This window comes from Corvus brachyrhynchos, unplaced genomic scaffold, assembly GCF_000691975.1.
Source record: "Corvus brachyrhynchos isolate BGI_N302 unplaced genomic scaffold, ASM69197v1 scaffold467, whole genome shotgun sequence".
Lineage (NCBI taxonomy): Eukaryota > Metazoa > Chordata > Aves > Passeriformes > Corvidae > Corvus > Corvus brachyrhynchos.
In genome coordinates, this window is record NW_008239309.1 from 1,854,339 (window position 1) to 1,874,932 (window position 20,594).

Genomic DNA, 20,594 nt, shown 5'->3' on the forward strand with positions numbered 1-20,594 from the left:
AATAAATACTTGAATAAATTGATGGATAAAAGGAAATCAACATGCTGGTGAGGTAGAATGACTCCAAATAAATAGTTTATCAAAATAAAAAGTTGGTTCTGTAAGGTGCTGAGATGCAGGTTTCCAGAGAAGTATCAGGCTGTTATCTGCACTGATAACTCTTCAGATTATAGACAAATATTTTGTTTACTTATTCACCATAATGGAAAGGCATATTAATTTTCCAAGTGCATGTAATTATTCTATAAAGTGTGGAACATTGCTTCCCTACTTAAAACTGCAACACTGCCAAACTCAGATCATATATATGGTGTAGTAAAAACACGAAACAGCCAGCTGGCCCTGAAAGCCAGTTCTCAACTGTTTTAAAAACCAGGAAGAAGTCTGAAGGGCCAGAGATGTGGGAGCAGCTGAGTGCAGAGCAGTTCTGCGCTTCACATGTCATCAGTGAAACAAGCTGTCCAGCCTGGGGGCCCCATTCTCTGGCAGCCGCCATCCACTCCAGAGGTGCTCTAGTTTCTCATAGCTAAGAAGGGTTAAATTTCCAGGTTGAGATAGGAGTGAAGAGCCTACCTGCATGTTACTCTCCCACTGCGCCTTGCCCTCCAGCAGGGAGTCCAGAACAGCCCTGCTTGGCTCCTCGGCTGCAGCATCATTCCCGCTCACCACATAGTAGGATGACCGCACCCTCTTGAAAAACTCAACATCAACATTCTTGCTGTTGCTGTGGTTGGGAATGTACACCAGATCTAAATACACTGGAGGTCCCGGAGGCACTGCTGTAGATTTTGCCACCTTGGTATTCCCAGGTCCTTTGGATACCAAACAAAATGAAAATATCACAGACTGGTTAAAAGCATGCATTTATTAATTACTGTTATAACCACTGAGGTGAAATGTGTCCAATTATGGCATTACCCTCCTACATACAATGACATGTAACAGCTTTGTTGTACCCCAATTATGATTGTAATGGGAGGAAAAACCTGAAAAACTGCAACTATATAATACAATTAAAAATCACTACCATATAGCAAAAATTTGGCTGAACCTTTTCCAGTAATAATCTATTATTATCCAACAATTACGATGCAGAGCTGTGATTACTGAATTACTATTCAATAAATGGTGGTATTATTTTCCAGGTAAAGAATTGCAGGTTTTTGAAAGTCTAGGGTACGAATGATTATAAAATCTAGTGTCACACAGGGAGAAGAAGATTTGAAGATTTGAAGCAGTCCTGAAATCTGAGGTACATAGCAAGACATGATAGCTCTTGATATGAGCAGGCTCCTGTACAGATGCATCAGGAAGCTACTACATGTGAGCAGAAAGAGGTTCAAGGAGGAACTTAGAAAGTTGTAAAGCAATTCAGGGAACAGAGTCAAGTATTTGTTTGCCTGCTGTATCCTTATTTGCATACACAAATTAGCCATTTATTGCAAAAAGTGGGGGGAAGCATTTCTTCGCTGCTGTACATAGCATATATAGTACTTGTTCTAAGAAGAGCTTCAGTCAAAATGAAGTACAACATGTAAAAACATTAAAAATATTACACAAAAAATTGCATCTTTTGCTACAAACTGGATCACGGTGTGAACTAAAAATCGGGATTCAACCTGTAATTTTACCCAGATAATCCACATTTATGGTTTATCAGCCTTCTCACGTTGATTAAGCTTGGTAAACAATTATCTGAGCAATACGCTCAATTTAGGGTCAAACAGTGTAAGGCCAGCAAACTCCCTTACAGTTGCCTAGCATGTCCTGACACTCACCATAGGGCAATATGCCAAATGAAGTGATAAGATTTCCTGATTTAGAGAGTTTTTACTACTGGTTTTGTTACAGAATATTTTATCATCTTTGATGATAAAAAAAAATCTCTGATATATCTTTTTTAATTGTGCACACCAACACTGAATAAGATGCTTGTTGTTACGTTTTTACACTTTTATATCATTACTAATTATTCCAGCACATACCTGAGAAGTATGACTAATGACTTTAATGTAGAGGTGAAGTGCTGGAGAAATGTACAGCATGAGAAACTATATTGCTGCTTTGAAATGTATCTTCTAACAGAAATACGCGAACAATGGTGTGGGAAAGGAAAAATGGACTACCAAAAACAGGGAAGCTAAGGACAGGTGAATGCTGGTTTTTATGTATGGAATCCTAAAACTCCTCCTTGTAAAAAAGCTTTCAACAGAACATCAGTCCTCACAGCAAAAAAATCAAATTATCCCCCAAACGATGCCTAACAAGGTCTGCCAGAAACAACAGATTAGCGCAATGCCTCCTTCAGTAATCAAATTCATATTTTATTGCTACTTAGAATATACAACAGACATTCAAAAATACATTAACTTTCTGTATGTTTAGTCATCGCTGATGGCATAAAACTGGATTATGTGATGTCCATGCTTAGTTCACTCAAAATGCTTTTACTAATGTCAATTTTTTTTAAATGCTCCTTTTAAAATCAATCCAGCAAAGTAATAAGAGTATCTAAGGCAGATTGTAACTTCACCTCCCACAATATTAAATTGCATTAATTTATCTTAAAGAGAATTGTGTCTACTTATTTCTCACAATGAATAAAGGGGTTCACTTTGCTATTGATTCTACTTCACCTACAAAAGTGGTACTTTTAATTCTATTAGGTGATTAACTGTTTAGACAGCTTGTATTAAACTCTTTCTATTTTATGAATTCTCTGGGCAAACTGACACATCAATTTTCTCAGATTATAAAAGTAGAACTAGTCAATTTCATGCATTTAAATGTGGCATTTACATGCTGGATTTATGCTTAAAACTTGATCTTTCTTCAAGGATATGCCACAAACCACATTCTCAGCTGATATAAAGGTAAACTAACTACACTGCAACAACTAAAAAAATCGTAACACTAGGGAATTGCTATTTTTCTTTACCTGTGGTTGTGGTCTTTGCCGACTTGGATGTTGTTGTATTTGCCGCATTCTTGGTGTCCTTATCTTTCTCTTCCACCCGAGACTTTACCTCTGGATTAGAGATATTTTTGGTTGCTTTCTCCACAGATTCCTTCTTTTTTGGAGAAGCTGTTCTGGAAATCTTGTCTAAAGATTCTTTTGTAGCTGGCTTTGGTGAAGCCACTTGTTTTGATTTACCATCACTTTTTTTAACAGGAGAAGATGACTTGGTCTTTGTACCCTGCTTTTTTGTCTTTGTCTTGTCTTTGAGGTCTTTCTTCAAAGGTTTACCTAAGTTCTGTTCAACTGGCAGAGCCTCTGGATCAACCATGGTAACATCAGGGTGCCTGGGGGAAGGGCTGCGATCCTGCATTGGGACAGGTGGTGGGTCAATGTGTTTGTATGTAATTGTCTTGTCCGTTGGAATGGTTTCTGACTCATCTTCAGAGTCAATGTTAGCATCTGCAGTGATGGAAGGGCATTCCTCAGTTTCTGGGGGAACATCGGAATCGGTCTGGGATGGGGCAGACTCACTCACAGATGTGGGAGGGGTTTCATCACACTGCCGCCCTTGCTGCTTTCCCCCAGAAGGAGGCTGAGCTCCCCCAGACTGAGTTAGTGGCTTGTCTTGATCTAGAGACTGTTCTTCACTTGCAAACCACTCAAGGGGATTTGGGTTGATAAAGGATGGTGAAAGTTCAGTTTTGGGATGTTTATATTCACAAGAGGACACAAGGCATAAGTCAACATCTTGACGGGATTCTGCTAACGATTTGCTTGGAGTGAAATGCGCACTTGCTTCATAGGAATAGCTGGTAGCTTCAGGTGACCTCCCAGTGGTGGCTCCCCCAGTTGTCTCAAATGAGTAATCTGTGGCTTCAGGTGAACTGGAGTCTTTCCCACTTGTCTCATAGGAGTAAGTCATGCCCTCTGATGACCTGGTGGTTCTCCCAGTTGTCTCATAGCAGTAGCCAACGGCTTCTGGTGACTTAGAGGTTTTCCTTGTCTCATAGGAGTAATCCATAGTATCAGGTGATCTGGTAGCTTTCCCAGTTATCTCATAGGAATAATCTGCAGCTTCAGGTGATTTGGTGGTTTTACCAGCTGTCTCATAGGAATAATCTGTGGCCCCTGGTGACCTGGTGGTTTTCCCTGTTACCTGATAAGAATAATCTGTGACCTCAGATGACCTCATATTTTTTGCAATTATCTCATATGAGTAGTCTGTACCCTCGGGTGACCTAGTAGTGCTCCTGGTTATTTCATAGGAATAATCTGTAGCCTCAGGAGACCTAGTAGTTTTTCTGCTTGTCTCATAGGAATAATCCATGGCTTGAGGTGATCTAGTAGATTTTCCAACTGCCTCATAGGAATAGCTAATATTCTCTGGTGACCTAGTAGTTTTCTCTTGGGCCTCATATGAATAACTAAGTTCTTCTGGTGACCTGCTGCTTTTCTCTGAATCTTCTTTATCTGGGCTGAGTAAAGGTTCTGGACTGTGCTTTGATAGGGCTTCCTGATAACCAAAGGCTTTGACAGGAGACACTCTCTGTGACAACAAAGGTGTGTGACTAGCTGACACCGCTTCTGCGATTGCAGGAGGCGAATCTGGAAAAGTAGGAGAATACAGAGGAGAAGATTCCCTCGGAGTTAATGGAGATAGATCAGATTTTGGTGACATCTTTTCTCCTAGGCTCTGCCCCTTTTCTGAGGTAAAAGAATGCAGTGACATCTCTCTGGGTGGAACACTGCCTGAAAAAGTTTCCTCTGGCAGTGGTGAAGCTACCTGGGAAGGTGTATGAGCTGATGAAGTTGAGGATGAAGCTTCAATTTGAGAAACTGAAATAATTTCTGAAATATCTTTCTCTTGAGAGTAAGATGACTGCTCCACAGGTGAAATCTTCCGTGCAAAAGGAGGCTCCTGTATATCTGAAGGGCTATAATCTACTTCCGTTGGTCCATTTTCAGATATATGGTGTATACCAGTGCCTACAGCAGGATATTCTGGAGACTGCCTACTAAAATCCATTGCTAAAGACTGCTCAGGCGACTCCCGACCATATTCTACTGACATAGCTGACTGCTCAGGAGATCTTTGATCATGCACCGGTGTTCTTGATTTTGCAGTTTTAGGTGAGTAATCTGGTGGAGAAATTGACATAGGCCTTGGGCACTCTTCTTTAGATGGAGACATTTCTGTTTCCTGAAAAGTTGTTGGTGTTTGTACAACTGACACTGAAAGGGAATCATCAACTTCAGTAGAGTGGGGAGAACCAACTTCAGCATGCAAAGAAGGAGATACATCATCAGTAGTCGGTTCTGGAAATGAGCTAGTAGCAACAGATGCTGTAGAGACAGAAGCTACTCCTTCAATATGAGAATAGGTGTCTTCTGCAACAACCTCATCAACAGGAGTTGCAGACTTGTCAGAGACAGTGCCTTCAGAAATTGACATTTTGGTATCTTCTTTTAAGGAACCAAACTGACTGATATCTATTTGAGTTGGTGAGAGATCACCTGTTAATTTCCGCTCATCCAAGACCAGTGATGACTGGGAGCTGCTGGGTTCTGTATCCTCCATTTTCCTTTCCAGGCTGAAACCTTCCTTAATTACCATAAATTCCATGCTTTTTTCATCTTGTTTTTCTTGGAAGAGGCCTACAGAGCTTGCTTCAGAAGCTGGGCTCATCTGAACAGGTGATTTTTCTTTTTCAGGTTTCCCCTCAGAAGGACTTCCATAATCTCTGGTGGGAGATTTTAAATCAGCACTCAAAAATGTATCATAAGTGGTGTCTGAACCTATCAGTGGTGGACTCCGCAGAGGCGAGAGAACCTTTTCAATAGGAGATTCTGAATCTGGCACGGGCTCATCCATAGGGCTTATTCTGCATTTTGCAGACTCATCTTTGTCTTCACTGAACTCAAAGCTAACAGGAGCTTCTGTTGACTTTTCACTGGTTTCAGAGGGAAGCTGACTGGACTTTTCATCAGTGGGAGACTGATAATAAGGTGTGTGGCCAGCACTACCAGCAGCAGACTGTGAGGGAGATGCTACTTCTAATGTTTTATCTTCAGGGCTCGCACAGTGCTCTTCAGCAACTTCTTGGTGTACATCAGGCAATTTAGCAGTGGGGACAGACTCAGAAGAGACCTTGATCTCATTGGGAGTGAGTGAAAAGTTCACACTACGCTCACCCAGAGGTGTTTTGGCAACAGGTGAGGGAGGGGACAAACTGTCAGCTGGACTTTCGGCTGAACTATGTTTTCCACCATCTTCTTGATAGGGTTCTTTGATTTCTAATTTGGCAGTGCCTTGGATTTCACTTTCTCTTTGCCGGTATACATCTTGGAATGCAGATTTACAGAATTTGTCTTCCTCTAATGAAGAGGGTGGTGAGATGGTGGAAGCTGAGGCATTATAATCCTTACCTTCTGTGGCCTCTGTTTTAGAACCTTCAGATAACCCATTAAAAGCATCTGGAAGTGGAGAAAGTTTAGCTCTACTGAACTCCTGAGAGTACAGTGATGTCTCATACTTGGTAACGTTCACATACTCCTGAGAGGGTGACTCGCTTTCCTCATTGTTAGTTTCATCACTCATGACATCTCGGGGTGTTGACATTTCATCCATTGGAGTTGGTTCACTGGATATTTCAATGGTGGACTGTGTGTAACCTGAAGTAGCAGTGAATTCCTCAGGTTGATCTTCTCTATTTTCTTCATCAGAAACAGTGGCTTCACTTTCTGAACCACCAGGTAGCGTCTCATCATGGATAGAAGAAGCTGGTTCAATCACTGGAGACTGAGACTCTGAGCGTTTAGTTGGTGTAATAATGAGTAAGCCATACTTATCCTCAGCTTCACCTGATTCTGCAGCTTTGTCTACAACAGCCATCACATAATCTTCTTCAGCTTCTGTTTTTTCAGTTTCCTCTTCATCTCTGATGTCTTCTGCTTTGTCTTCCTCATCTTCTTCAGTCTCTTCAGTTTCTGCCTTTTCTATTGCTTCTTCCCTGTCTTCTTCAGCCCGTTCATCAGATGCCTCATAATCTGCCTTTTCAATATACTTTTCATCTTTAATGTTAGCATCTACTTGAGTCATTACTTTTTCTGAGCCACCTACAATTTTTCTTGATTCTTCTATATATGGTTTTGTGGCATCCAGTTGTGTTTTTTCTACTTCATTTTCATCTCGTTCTTCAGCTTCTTCTGTCTCTGCCTTTTCTTCATAATCTCCTGCTTCAGATGATTCTTCCAAGCCAGTTCCCTCATCTTCAAACTTTTCGTTGTCATCAACCTTGTGCTTTTCCACTGGTTCCAATTCTTCAGGTGTCTGTTCACACTCACCCTCAGCCTCTGTGGTAGTTATGCCTTCATCAGATGACTCGGCGGGTCCTTCATTATCCAATTTTTCTTTTTGTACTTCAAAGGTGTCTTTTTGTACTGTGTCAGTGAGTTTCAGATCATCCTTTATAAGTGCAACTTGAGATTTTGTTTCTTTTATTGTTTCTACTTCTTCAGCTTTTAATTCCTCAAAATCCTTTGTTAAATCCTCTGGTGAAGACATAAGGGATCTCTCTGCTTCAAGATCCTTTCCACCACCTGTAATTTCTGCAGCTGCTACAGTTGTGGCTCCAACTGCTGCAAGGGCAGCTTGTGCTCCACTGACTTTGAGGTCCTTCTTCACACTTTTAACTTTACCTTTTTCCTTTGGCTTTCCAGCAGGTATTGGTTCTTTTTTAACAGGTTCCTCCTTCTTTTGTGGTTTCGGCTTTGCTGCTGGCTTTTTGGCTTCACTCGAAGGAGTAGCTGTCTTCTTTGTTTCTTTAGGAACCTTTTTGATGTCCTTTTTGGCTTCTTTGTCTTCCTTCTTGATTTCCTTCTTCTCTTCTTTTTTAGCTTCTTTTTTAGCTTCTTTTGTTGAAGCTTCTTTCTTTATTTCCTTCTTAGTTTCCTTCTTCTCTTCCTTTTTCACCTCTTTTTTAACTTCTTTCTTGATCTCTTCTTTTTTTGGTTTTTCCTCTTTTTTGATGGGTGTTTTCTCCTCTCTTTTAGAAACCTCTTTCTTTGGCTTTTCTTTTTCCTCTTTCTTTTCTTCAGATTTTGCTTTGACTTCCTTCTTCACTGTCTTCTCCTTTGACATTTTCGGTTTTACATCTGTAGTTTGTTTTTCAGGAATTTTTTCAGGAATTTCAGATTTCACTAGTTGTTCTTCCTTACTTGCTATGTCTTTTTCCACCACTATTGGTTTGGTCTCTACTTTTGCTGGTTTTTCTTTTTTAACTGGAACTTTTTCTTTGCCTTCCAGCTTCTGAGGCTTTTCTGGTACTGGACTAGGCTTCACTGTCTCTGGTGTTTCTTCTTTAGATTCCTTTCTGACAGGCTTATTTGGTGGTGTCTTTGCAGCAGGCTTGAGACTCTCCTTGCTGTCTGTTCGTTGTTTCAATTTTGCTTGTTTCACAGCTGGACTAGCAATGTTCCCAGTTAGGTCTTTTTGTGTAACCATTGGTTGTTTAAGGAAGTCTAAGTGTTTGAGTTTTTCTAGTCCCTCTAGAATATTATACTGGGTGCTGTTTCCAGGAAACAGAACTCGGATAATTTTTTCTGCAGGGTTAGCTGGATGCCACACAATCAGGGATGAGACAGAGGTGAAGTAGGATAACGGAATGTCTAGTTCTTGGCCATTTGGTAGCAGGAATTCAGCTTTATCTTTGTTAGTACCACTCCACTGCTGCATAAAATATTGCATCTCTTTGCTATTTTTGACAGGATTAAGCACATACATCTCAAGTTTGCCAACTCCCATTTTCTGAAATAAAATGATAGGGTCAATGGTATTTCCTGTATTTCTGAAAAGAGGTTCTGGTTTCATAGACAATTTATTTAAATACTGGAGAGTAAAGCAAGCTTCTTCTACACTCCTCTTTACTCTAAAATTAGGATCCAGGTTCTTCAGGTTCTCAGGTACATTAAGGAACACAACGCCTAAATCAGGTGAGATCAGATTTTTCATCCAGTCACTGTTGGTAGTAGACCCTTGGGACTGTTCCTCTTCTAGTTCGGCTATCTTTCGCTGAAGCATGCTATTGATTCCTGGCAGATTGTCATCTCCAATGTGAGTGAGCAGAATGGAATCTACCCTGTCCAAATGCCGGATAAGTTTCCAAAAACAAGATTTTCTTTCAGATCCTCCATTGATAAGCATATTGAATCCATTCACTGCAAACAATGCAGAATCCCCTCTTCCCCCTGGGAAAATGTAACAGCAGGGTTTGGAGAGCTTCAAGAAACCTCCTGAGGTTGGAGGTTCCAAAATGTCAAAAGGTGATGGCACTTCTACTGATTCTGACAGATACTCAGTGAATTCAGAGAGTCCTTCCATCTCAGGCAATATGGAAGCTGAGTTGAGTTTAATGTTGATAAAGTCTTGAAGGTTGTGTCTGTCCAGGTTGGAATTTTTCCAGTCCCCTTCCTCAGGGCAGAAAAGAGTTAGGCTGGCTTTGTTGGCAGGGTGTGTGGTGCTCAGTAATTCACCAATCTAGAGTTATAAAACAAAAACACAAGAAGATACAAACAAATTCATTTTTTTAGTGAGAATTAATGTCAACACATAGTATTTCCTGACCAGATAGATAAAACCTTTTTCATTTAGTTCTGCACTGGTGAGTCCCCATCCTAGAAGCTAAAGTAACATATTACCACAATTAGTTTACTGCTGTATTTTTTTAAGTACAAAGGAGGACCTTATTTCTGGTCAGTACTGCCCAAAGGACAGTATCCAAGGTTTCCTCTTCCCTCTTCCATATTTTATAGAAGGATGGTACTAACTATTATACTGAGAGGGTATGAGGACTGCGAGGGTAATGCAGCCTGAGCTACCACTGTATCTCTCTTGTGGACTCATGAGTCTCCCTGCTAGTCCAGTCCACCCAGAAGAGACAGCCAAATATCTAAAGGACTAAGTACAACCTCTTAACAAGCAGAGAGTAACTGCAACACAGAGGAGGCCAGCATCCTCCCAAGGGCAGCTGCCGTCCTTCCTCCTTCTCTCATGGGATATATTCCACCACACCATCGTTACTGTGGGTCTTTCTGCAGGCTAGCTCCTGAAAAGCCAGTATTGCTCCCAGATTTATCAAGATTGGCTGCAGGGGAGTTTTTCAGAACAGTAACCGTAAGATGGTAGAACTTGGAATCCTGCAGGGAAGAAGCAAAGCAGTAAGCAGCACTAGAATCCTGAACTTAGACCTCTTCAAGGACCTCTCTTCCTCTACTTGGAGGAATCCCATCGTTTAGGGTTCTAGAAAACACAGGGCTCCAAGACACTCGGTCAATATTCAAGCACCTTTCCTTCAAGCTCAAGACCCGTGTATTCCTGTGAGCAACAAATCAGTCAAAGGGGTCAGGAGACCTGCATGGATAAGCAGGGAGCTTCTAGGAAAAAAGAAATTTATGGGATATGGAAAAAGGCACAGACCACATGGAAGGACTATAGGAATATTGTCAGAGTATGCAGGGATATAACAATGAAGATCAAGGCCCTCCCAGAATTGAGTCTGGTAAGGGCTATCAAGGACAACAAGAAGGACTTCTACAGGTACATCAGCAGCAAAAGGAAGATTAAGGAAAATATGGGGTCACTGATAAATCAGACTGATGTCCTGGTTATGGAAGACTTACTGAATGCCGTCTTTGCCTCAGTCTCTACTGCTGAGGCGAGTCCTCAGACCTTGGAGATAAGGGAGGCTGGAGAAAGGAAGAGTCTTCTTGGTTGTAGGGGGTTGTGTTAGAGATCAACTGGGCAGACTTATGATCCATAAATCCATGGCTCCTGATGACATACACCCACATATGCTGATGGAGCTGGCAGATGTTGCTAAGGCACTCTTTGAAAAATCACGGAGAACAGGAGAGGTGGATGATGGCTGATGACTGAGGAAAGTCAGTGTTACTCCCATCTTCAAAAAGGGCAAGAAGACGGACCCAGGAAACTACTGGCCAGTCAGCCTCACTTCCATCACTGGAAAGGTGATGGAATAGATCATTCTGGAAGTCATCACCACGCAAATAAAAGAAGATCATCAGGAGTAGTCAGCATGGATTCCCCTAGGGGAAATCATGCTGACCAATCTGGCAGCCTTCTATGATGGCACGGCAGGATGGGTCAACGAGGGGAGAGCAGTGGATGTTGTCTACCTTGACAAAAGCAAGGCTTTTGACACTGTCTCCCATAACATCCTCATAGCTAAGCTCAGGATATGTGGGTTAGATGAATGGACACTGAGGTGGATCAAGGACTGGCTGAACGGCAGAGCTCAGAGAGTTGTGATCAGCCAAGGAGAATCCAATTGTATTCAAACTGTTTATCAACAACCTGAATGAAGGGATAGAATGGACCCTGAACAAGTTTGCTGATGACACTGGGAGGAGTGGCTGATACATCTGAAGGCTGGGCTGCCATTCAGCATGACCTCAAAAGCCTGGAGAAGTGGGTGTAGAGAATGAAGTTCAACAAAGGCAAGTACAGGGTTCTGCACCTGGGGAGGTGTAACCCCAAGTACCAGTAACCGGCTGGGGGCTGACCTGCTGGGAAGCAGCCCTGCAGAGAAGGACCTGGGAATCTTGGTGGATGACAAGTTGTCTAAAAGCCAGCCATGTGTCCCTGTGGACAAGAGGGTCAATGGTATCCCTAGGGGATACCATTCCTGAAAAGTCAGTACCATTCCTTCCACCAGGAAGAGTGTAGCCAGCAGGTTGAGGGAGATGACCTCTACTCAGCCTTAGTGAGACTACATCTGGAGTGCTGTGTACAGTTCTGGTCTCCACAGTTCACAAAAGACAAAGAGCTAGAGAGGGTCCAGCAGTGCCCGCAAAGATGATGAGGGGACTGGAGCATCTCTCTTTTGAGGAGAGACTGTGGGAGCTGGGCCTGTTTAGTCCAGAGAAGTCTGAGAGGGGATCTTGTCAATACATATAGATATCTCAAAGGCGGGTGTCAAGAGGATGGTGACAGACTCTTTTCAGTTGTGTGCAGTGACAGGACGAGGAGTAATGGCCTTAACCTAAAACACAACAAGTTCCACCTCAATATGAGGAAGAACTTTATACTGAGGATGGCAAAGCACTGGAACAGGCTGCCCAGGGAGGCTGTGAAGTCTCCCTCTCTGGACACATTCAAAATCCACTTGCTTGGACATGTTCCTATGCCACTTGGATGTTCTCCTGTGTCACCTGCTCTGGGTGCCCTGGCAGAGGGTTTGGACTGAATAATCTCCAGACATCCCTTCTAACCCTAATGATTCTGTGAATCTGTGATTAAGAAATGAGTTAGTACTTCAGAAATAGAAACAGTTTTAAGTTTTTGGGCCCCTCTCTCCAAGAGAGATACTGAGGTGCTTGAGCATGTCGAGACAAAGGCAATAGAGCTGGTGAAGGGTCTGGAGCACAAGCCTGACAAGGAACAGCTGAGGGAGCTGATTTTGTTTATCCTGGAGAAAAGGAGGCTTGGGGGGGATCTTATTGCTCTCTGCAGCTGCCCGAAAGGAGGGTGCAGACAGATGGGTGTTGGGCTCTTCTCCCAAGTAACAAATGACAGGATGACAGGAAATGGTCTCAAATTGCACCAGAGGAAGTTTAGATTGGGTATGAGGGAAAATTTCTTCCCCAAATGGGTTGCCAAACACTGCCCAGGGAAGTGATGAGTCACCATCCCTGCAGGTATTTAAGATGTGTAGATGTGGTGGTGCTTGGGGGTATAGTTTAGTGTTGAATTTGGCAGCGTTGGGTAAGAGTTGGACTTGATGATCTTTGAGATCTTTTCCAACCCAAACAATTCTGTGAATTTACCTTTTCCAACCTTAACAATTCTATGAATCTATGATTCTAAGTTTTGTATTTCTGAGATTACAAGGTCCAGAGCCAGAGAAAGATCAAGGAAAAAAAAAAAATTAAGAATGCTCTTGTCACTAGTTTGATTTAAAACTCATGGACCACAAAATTTGAAATCTAGAGTAATTCCATTAATTTTGACATTATTAGTTAACCCACCAGAAACAACTGCTGCAATAAAGGCACAGAAAATACGAATTTCCATGCCACAGTATGAAGACTTGTTTTCTATTCCACTCTAAACTAAAAAAATCCTGTATTTGACGGTCCCAGATAAGTAGACAAACATGAAAAAGTATGACATATTTTACCTTATCTCATTTCCACAGATACTTTCATTTGATTTTTTTAACTGACAATTCAGTTAAATGTAGCTCATTTCTGCTCTATTTGCCCTTAACAAAGAGACTGCCAAACTTCTATAAAGAAGTATTCAGATATAAAATGTCAGCAGAAAACATGCCAGCACATCATCATTCAAAATACCACAACCTTCTTTGCAGAGACTCAGTTGTCAGTTCAAGCTTTAAGAACAGTTTTCGTAAGGATGATATAGGTAACACTACAGCTGAATAATTGGAAATTCTTGGACCACAAGCTGTATCTACAGAGGAAATGAATATATAAAAGATTAATGATGTTTGATTGTGCTAGATCTCTTTGGGCCTCTCTGTGTGTAGGTCTCACTTTTTTCTTTGTGTTACATAACTTATTTTTAGCGTTTACCAAACATAGAACTCAACAAAGGTGCACTGGCTGTTATAAAAAAACCCCATCCAATAGATAAATAAAGCCCCAAATAAATATTTTCTACCTTCCTGTATCATCATTACTGAGTGTCCAAACCATCTGACAGGAGTATAAATAAATCTCATAAATATGTCAGACATGGCCCTGTCTGAATGACAGCAAATGAAAAAAAAAAGCAGAAAGAATAAATGGAGAAGAGGCTGAAAAGGCTGAAAGATAAGGACAATAGGGAAACCATTGCTGGTTTTTATTGCAGAAGAGGCAGCACAGATGACAGCTTTGAAATGGATTTACAATCTCAACAGTACTCCTTATGATATGTCTCTGATCAGGGTTGAAAACACATTTATAGGGAGAGCCAAATATAATAAAAGATCACTTCCTCTGAAAAAATAAATCCAAGTCTGTTGTACACATAAGGAAATAAAACTTGAGTACACACTGCTTCTCACAAAGGGCCAATTTTCTGTCTAGATTTTAAAAAATTATATGATAACATACTGGGCTAATGGATATACCATGTCAAGGTTTGGAGTGAGTCCTCTCCAGTTTATATTATACCATATTTGGATTTCTGCTTCATACTTCTAAATTCTGACTTTTTTGCTCCTAAAAGTTGGCATGCATAATGCAGGCAGTGTTAAGCCACTGGAAGCCCAGGCTAATTAAAAATTCAAGAAAGTTTATTTGAGGCATAGATCATAACTGTTGGGAATAGCAAGTTCAGTCATGCCTCAGAAAAAGTATCAATGGATTTGAATTTCAAATGGTGACATTAGGGATAGACAGTAACATAGTGAGGTAGCCATTCTTTCTCTTCTCCAAATTCAAAACCATTCTGTGAGCAAAGAAATATACCTGTAAACCTGAATGTATTTTCAAACATTTGAGAGACATCTGTTGAAGAATCCTTACGTTTTAAAGGTGTCACAGCTAGTGAAGACAAACAGTAAGTTGGCTTCTCAGAGAAAACACAGTATTACTTCTTACCGTGAACCACAAAGGTACAAAGAAAGGTCTTCCTGTTCTAGCTGTTGTTACAGAAGCAGGGGAATGAGACACTTTACACCTTCCCACACAGCAGAAATTGAAAATTCTGCTTTTAGGCATTGCCTGAAGGGAGTTCTGCATGCTAGGGATGGATTTCTGAATTAGACTTTATACAAGTATCTCCCAAAATGATACTTATTTGCAAGCACATTCCTTGACCTTAGTTCAGGTTCAGCCCAGTGACGTAAAAATGGGCAGAGGCCAGAAACACTTACTCCACTGTACATGGTTATAGAATCATAGAATTGTTTGGGTTGCAAAAGACCCTTAAGATCATTGAGTCCAACTGTAAATCTGGCACTGCCAAGTCCACTAGGATCAGTACAGCACAGTAATTCTTCCATCTCATCACCACATAGAAAACGAGTAACCACTTTTTCTAGACCTTTCTTTCTAATTTTTTGTTTCAATTTTTAAAAAAATGTTGCACACATGAACTGCAGTATGGCAACATGATCTTTCTTCAGTTTCATGAAAGCTTGCAGACACACTGAGACCCCGAGGCTTCAGAAACAATAGGCTGGAAGCCAACACTTGCTGAGAGCCATGCCAGCTGGCTGGTGAGCACGCTGCCAGCCACAGAAATAAGCCAAATGAGCCTTACTCATAGCCCATGCGAGTGTGCCCTGCACACCCACTACTGCAGGCACATTAAAGAAGAGAGCAAAGTAACAAGTTATGAAAGAAATGGCATTAAATACTGGTATACTTCATGCTTATCTTTTTGGTATGTAAAAATCACACGTTTTACAGATTCACTGGCCATATTTTAAACACTACTATAAAAAAGGTCATAGATGGTGCAAAAAATACAGCTATTCTGATGGCCACTCTCTGTCTTATTAATGCCACTTACTAGTTAGCCACATGCAAGAACCTCAGGTCAAGTACAATTTGACTGCTTTGTATGTGCACCTTATATAAACAACCTGTGTATTTTAAATACAGCACTATCTCCTTCCATTGTTGAGGGTTCCTTGATTTTCTTTTTCTGAAAGTTGTAATTTAATTTCCCAAATTAATATTTAATTATTTTGTTAGGCAATTTACATGAAAACTAAAGTAAAATAAAGAAACATTTTGCAAAAAAGCCTATTAATGAAGAATAAAGAGCAACAGCATCAGGTTGCTTATGCTAACTCTAACAAGACAGAGACCCATTTTGGGTCTTCTAGAAATCTCTGCCAGCACATTACAATTCATGGGAGACTTTCTAAACATACCTCTTGATCTGTGAAGATCTCAATGAAGTTCTGGAAGGAGAAGGATCCTGACTGAAGAATGAGTTCTCCTGTGTTTTCAAAGCACTGGCCAGTTAGAACAAGGAGCTTGTGCCTTGCAGCATCTGTGATCATTAAGCGCACCTAAAGTGAAGAAGAGAAATACATCAATAATGGGAGCAACCACGTGTTTCAATATTCCACTGAGAACACACAGTTTATCTCTCCTAATTTAAAACCAGTGTCTGGAACAGGACTCTCAAAACATTATGGAGTTATAGTGCTGTTTACAAAAGACAATGAGAAAGGGGAAAATGTGAAAAAAGGAAGGGCAAGATGCAATCAGAAAGAAGGTCTGAATAATAAATCAAATTAATGACATGGAAAAAACAGCAAGGAGCAGAACAGAACACAACTTGAATGAAGAAATAATTTTTTTTACAACAAACTTATTCATAGTGTAGCTCTTGGTTTACTTTTACAGAATTGTATCAGGACAACCTTGGTAAACTATTTAAGAGCAGATGCTTGTTACTTTATCTGACCCTCACTACAGCTACTAATTATTCTTGTTTACCACTCCCAAGGGGGAGACATATGTGCATGCTAAGAGAAAGCCATATAGTCTAAATTTAGGAACAAAACTAAACAAAACCTCTGTAAGATTCTGTACTGTTAAGTAAATGCTTTGCAAATACTTTGAAAGTCTTACTGAACACTGAAAAACCAATTCAGCCTATGGTAAGCTATGAATTTCAAGTCCACTAATTACTCTATTAAGGAAGAATTAAATCAAACCAGAAGAGTGATTCCAGAATAAGGCTATTGACATATTAAACTAAATGAGCAAATAAGCAGAATCCATCTGGGACAGCTCCACATGATATTGCATCCAAGCTCCATCTCCATGGAGATGACACAATCAACTCAGCTCTCCTAGCAAGATATTTTTCCCAAGGTTTATATTGATTGTTAAGCAATCAGTTGTTCTAAATAACTCTTGAGAATGCCGGGAGGCTGAGCCAGGAAGGCTTAACCTGAATCTCTGCTGAACAACTCATGTTTTCAGTACAACTAGAAAACAGACACTGGAGTGTATGTATCTAAAAGAAGGTCCCAACTCTACCATGTCTTCACTGTTATTTTATTAAATAAGTGACCCTGATGCTGGGCACCAGAAAGTTTCTTTAACTAAATGTAGGACTAATGCTGGTCTGCCACTAATTGCACTAAATAATTATAAATTCAGAAATATCATGTATGGATTGAGTGTATCTATTTCTATTTCAGACAAAAATATAGATAAGTGCAAACATTTTTCTGATGTGCATTGCTCTAATCTTCTGTTATCACTCTATTAAAACTGTATCAGAACTGCCTTCCTCTTCTAAGTTTTCTTTTGTTGCTGCCAACAAAATGATGAGCAGTGCACACCAGTCTGATAACTTTTGTGTAACCTCAATACATTTTCCAACAGTAAAACTACTTCCTGACTTGTGAGCCACTGATAATGTGACTGTCATATAATTCCCCTTCAACCTACTTTAATAATTGACAATAAAGTATGTTCTGCAGAGCTAGCAAACTATGCCAAGAAAAAAAGTAAGTAAGTATTTTCAGATTGCAGAGCATGATGTGTTCACATGGAAGACCTTAAGAGACACATAAATTCTGTGTCTGGGTACAAATAAGGTTTTTTGAAGGACTACCAGGAATTTGTCTCCTGGTTTCAAGACCACTCAGTTTCAGAAGAAATACTGCAATCTGGTAATTCCATTCAGTTTAACTGTTGGTTGAAGTTCAAAACTGGTTCAAGTAAGTGCACAGCAAGATGTAGCCTCAGACAAAACAGAGGTTAAGATGGAGTATGAACAGAGACAGGCACATCAGCAGGTCAGTGGTTTCCCAGACTCACAGTACAGTCACAGGAACATTAAAGCAACAGAGTGGGGACTTCCTAAAAAGGAAGTAAACGTTCATCGGGGTTTTCTTCAGGAAACAACGATCTCTCTCCCTTTGGGCCTCTTTCTTAGGGGAGGTATTTGGCATTTGACAGAACATGACAGGAGCTCTGGGCACAACCATGCTTGGACTACCAGCAGATAAGGCTATTAGCAGCCAGATTAGCAGGTATATTTTATTTCTTTCTGGGTCTTTTTTTGTTTTGGTTTGGTTTTCTTTTTATGCTGTTGTTTTACTTTGGTTTGTGTTTTGTTTCTTTGTGTGATTTGCTTTTTCTTGAGTGAATAGATTCCAGTTCCTCTTCTGGTGAAGTGAGAACTTCATGGTATATCTCTGTCTCCCCCAGATTTCCAGACCCTGGAAATCTCTGATATATGAAATTAAGTTTTATGTTTGCCATAGTGAACAGATAATGTCTACTCCAACCTCTGATTTAATTCTGCCACATCTTTCTGATCGTCTCTTTCTGAATTCTGTCTATTCAGAGCCTTGCTTAGCCAGCCAAGTTAAATCTCATCTTGTAACATCTGACTGTGACCAGTTTGGCAGGATGAAAGCAAAGTAAAAATCGCCTCCCACAGTCTAGTGAGATAAAATTTACAGTAACATAGCCAAACATCTTCCAGAGCCAAAGGAGTAAGCCCAGGGTTCAGAAATCATTAATGGGGGTCAGATCATGTTCTTCCATGTAGTCATCCATCAAAGGAATGACAAGCAACAGTAACAGAAATAGCATTTCCCTGCTTTTGGCAGTTTTTTGTCCCTTCTACCCCTCCACACACGCACACACTTGATAGCTTTTTACTCTGAATGAATGCATAGAGAGCTGCTATCCTGGTGACCCCCTTGTCCTTACCAAGCACCTCTAATGGCTTGTAAGAGATCTCCATGCATTGTATTTTAGTAAATAAGTTGCCATTAACTAAGGTGACTTTTCAATTTCTACAGCTTCAGAAATTTCATTTGTTTTGGAGTCCTTTCTTCTGTTTGTGTTCAACATCATTCAGCAGTTGACAGCAAAATAGTTTTTTCACCAGTTACCACCAGCAGAATCACTTCATCTCCCAATAGAATGAGACTGTGGCAGTGCTTCCCAGCACAGACCAGCAATGCAATTATCCCTATTATTTCAACCTTCAGTCTCACTAGCTAAATAGATCAATTTTGTCTTTGAGCTATACAATCAGTTCTTTGACCCTACTGAGTTCATAAGGAATTGGCAGTCCTCTTGTGGGCATTCTCCAGGGTTCACTAATCATGTCACATGCTTTTTGAACAACCTAGAGTCACCACCACATAGTTGGTAATTCTTCTCAGAGACCCAAATTTGTCCCTGGGCATCTTCAGGCACTTTCTTCATACATAAAATAGGCATCCAGAGCTACCAAACAATAGCAAAGCAGAATAATAGCAGAGGCAGGTTCACCACAGTTGTCTCCACTCCATGAAGAAGATAATTTGATGCATTATGAGAAAAGGAATTCTGGGATCAGAGGTGTGTTTCTGTCCTATGCCTCTGACAATATGTCATGAGTCTGGGAAACCAGGGAAAAGATCAAGGGATGGGTGGCATTTTTCATGGTATTTATTCCAAATATACCCTTTCACTGACAGTCAGGATCTGCTCTCAGAGTCTGATAAGACTTTGAAAAATAGTATTTGAGTTTGTCAGTCTCTAAGCTGGCAGGCAGTGACTGTGCTCCATAATCACCTCCACCACATCTGCTTCAATGCTCTCAACATGTCCACTTAATGGAGTATTTCTGACTTACCTCGGTACTAACTGCTTCATCTGAGGGATTGATGAGGACTACAGTTTCTAAGACATCACTTCTGTGGTGAAGAATCTTCTGACCTGCAAGTGCAGAGAGGAAAAAAAGAAAAATTAAATTCAACCATTATAAACCAGGATTTTCCATGAGTTTGCTGTATGTTTCATTGTGTCACAGCCCTCTGGTTGCCCTGGCTGGAGGAGTATCTGTAACTTAACTTTTTCTCACAGAGCTGGTGCAGGTAAGGGAGTAACCATCATCAGCTGAGCATCGGACCCTGACAAACCAAGTGAAAACTAGAACCCACACTGCCAAAATGTTCCCTTCTGCCTTCCACTGGTATGGATTAACATTGGGACCCTGCAAAAAGTTCCCTATGGGGATTGTTAGACACTTGCCATGCTGCCCTGCTTCATCTTCCTCCTGCTTACAAAAGCTGGAGCAAGCAACGTCAAGCAACAAGAGTGACAGGGTGTACAAATAACATCTAGATCCTGAATTAGTAAATTCTGGGCAAGTTTGGAGCAGCCTTGCAGCGTACTGGCTTTCATACTTAAGTTTGTCTCAGTATTTAATAGTGATATTCATCTCACTGGGAGTGGATGCCAGAAAAACAAAACAGGACTGTTGATTTATTTTCCCCTTATGTTAATTGGCAAGCTCTTATCAGGGTCTCTTTCTGTGAGAACTGCAGTGAGATTAATTAGCATTGGATTGTCATTCAGAAACCCAGACTGATAATTAGTCTAAAAAACCAGAAGAGCTCTCCCTTCTGAGCAAACTGCTTGGCGCAATATTAATCAATTAAAATAATTAATTAGGCTTAAAAGGGAGTACGGGACACAGACCTATCTGCCAACTTAGAAAAACTCCCCTGTAAAGAGACATAAATTAACAAGGCTGAGGATGGTCAGGCTGAAAAGAGCTCCACATGCCTGAGAGCATTGTGTGAGAGGAAGGGCAGCCAGCCCTGCCCACAGTGTCCCTGACTGGGGC

At 40.8% G+C, this 20,594-nt stretch overlaps 1 protein-coding gene and 1 long non-coding RNA gene across 3 annotated transcripts in view; one reads left to right on the forward strand and one right to left on the reverse strand.

Moving 5' to 3' along the window:
• Positions 1-20,594, reverse strand: part of MAP1B (microtubule associated protein 1B) — a 67,599-nt gene that overhangs the window by 4,736 nt on the left and 42,269 nt on the right. For both annotated transcript variants that reach the window (XM_008638624.2, XM_017740664.1), the window contains exons 2-5: positions 19,599-19,681; positions 15,868-16,008; positions 2,939-9,494; positions 574-812 (exon numbers count right to left, since the gene is read on the reverse strand). In XM_008638624.2, the coding sequence (XP_008636846.1) occupies positions 574-812; positions 2,939-9,494; positions 15,868-15,999 (6,927 nt within the window). In that variant the 5' untranslated portion in view covers positions 16,000-16,008; positions 19,599-19,681. The remainder of the gene's footprint in view (positions 1-573; positions 813-2,938; positions 9,495-15,867; positions 16,009-19,598; positions 19,682-20,594) is intronic.
• Positions 17,752-20,594, forward strand: part of LOC108448285 — a 10,794-nt gene continuing 7,951 nt past the window's right edge. Inside the window, exon 1 of the long non-coding RNA XR_001864130.1 lies at positions 17,752-17,994. This is a non-coding gene — a long non-coding RNA (uncharacterized LOC108448285). The remainder of the gene's footprint in view (positions 17,995-20,594) is intronic.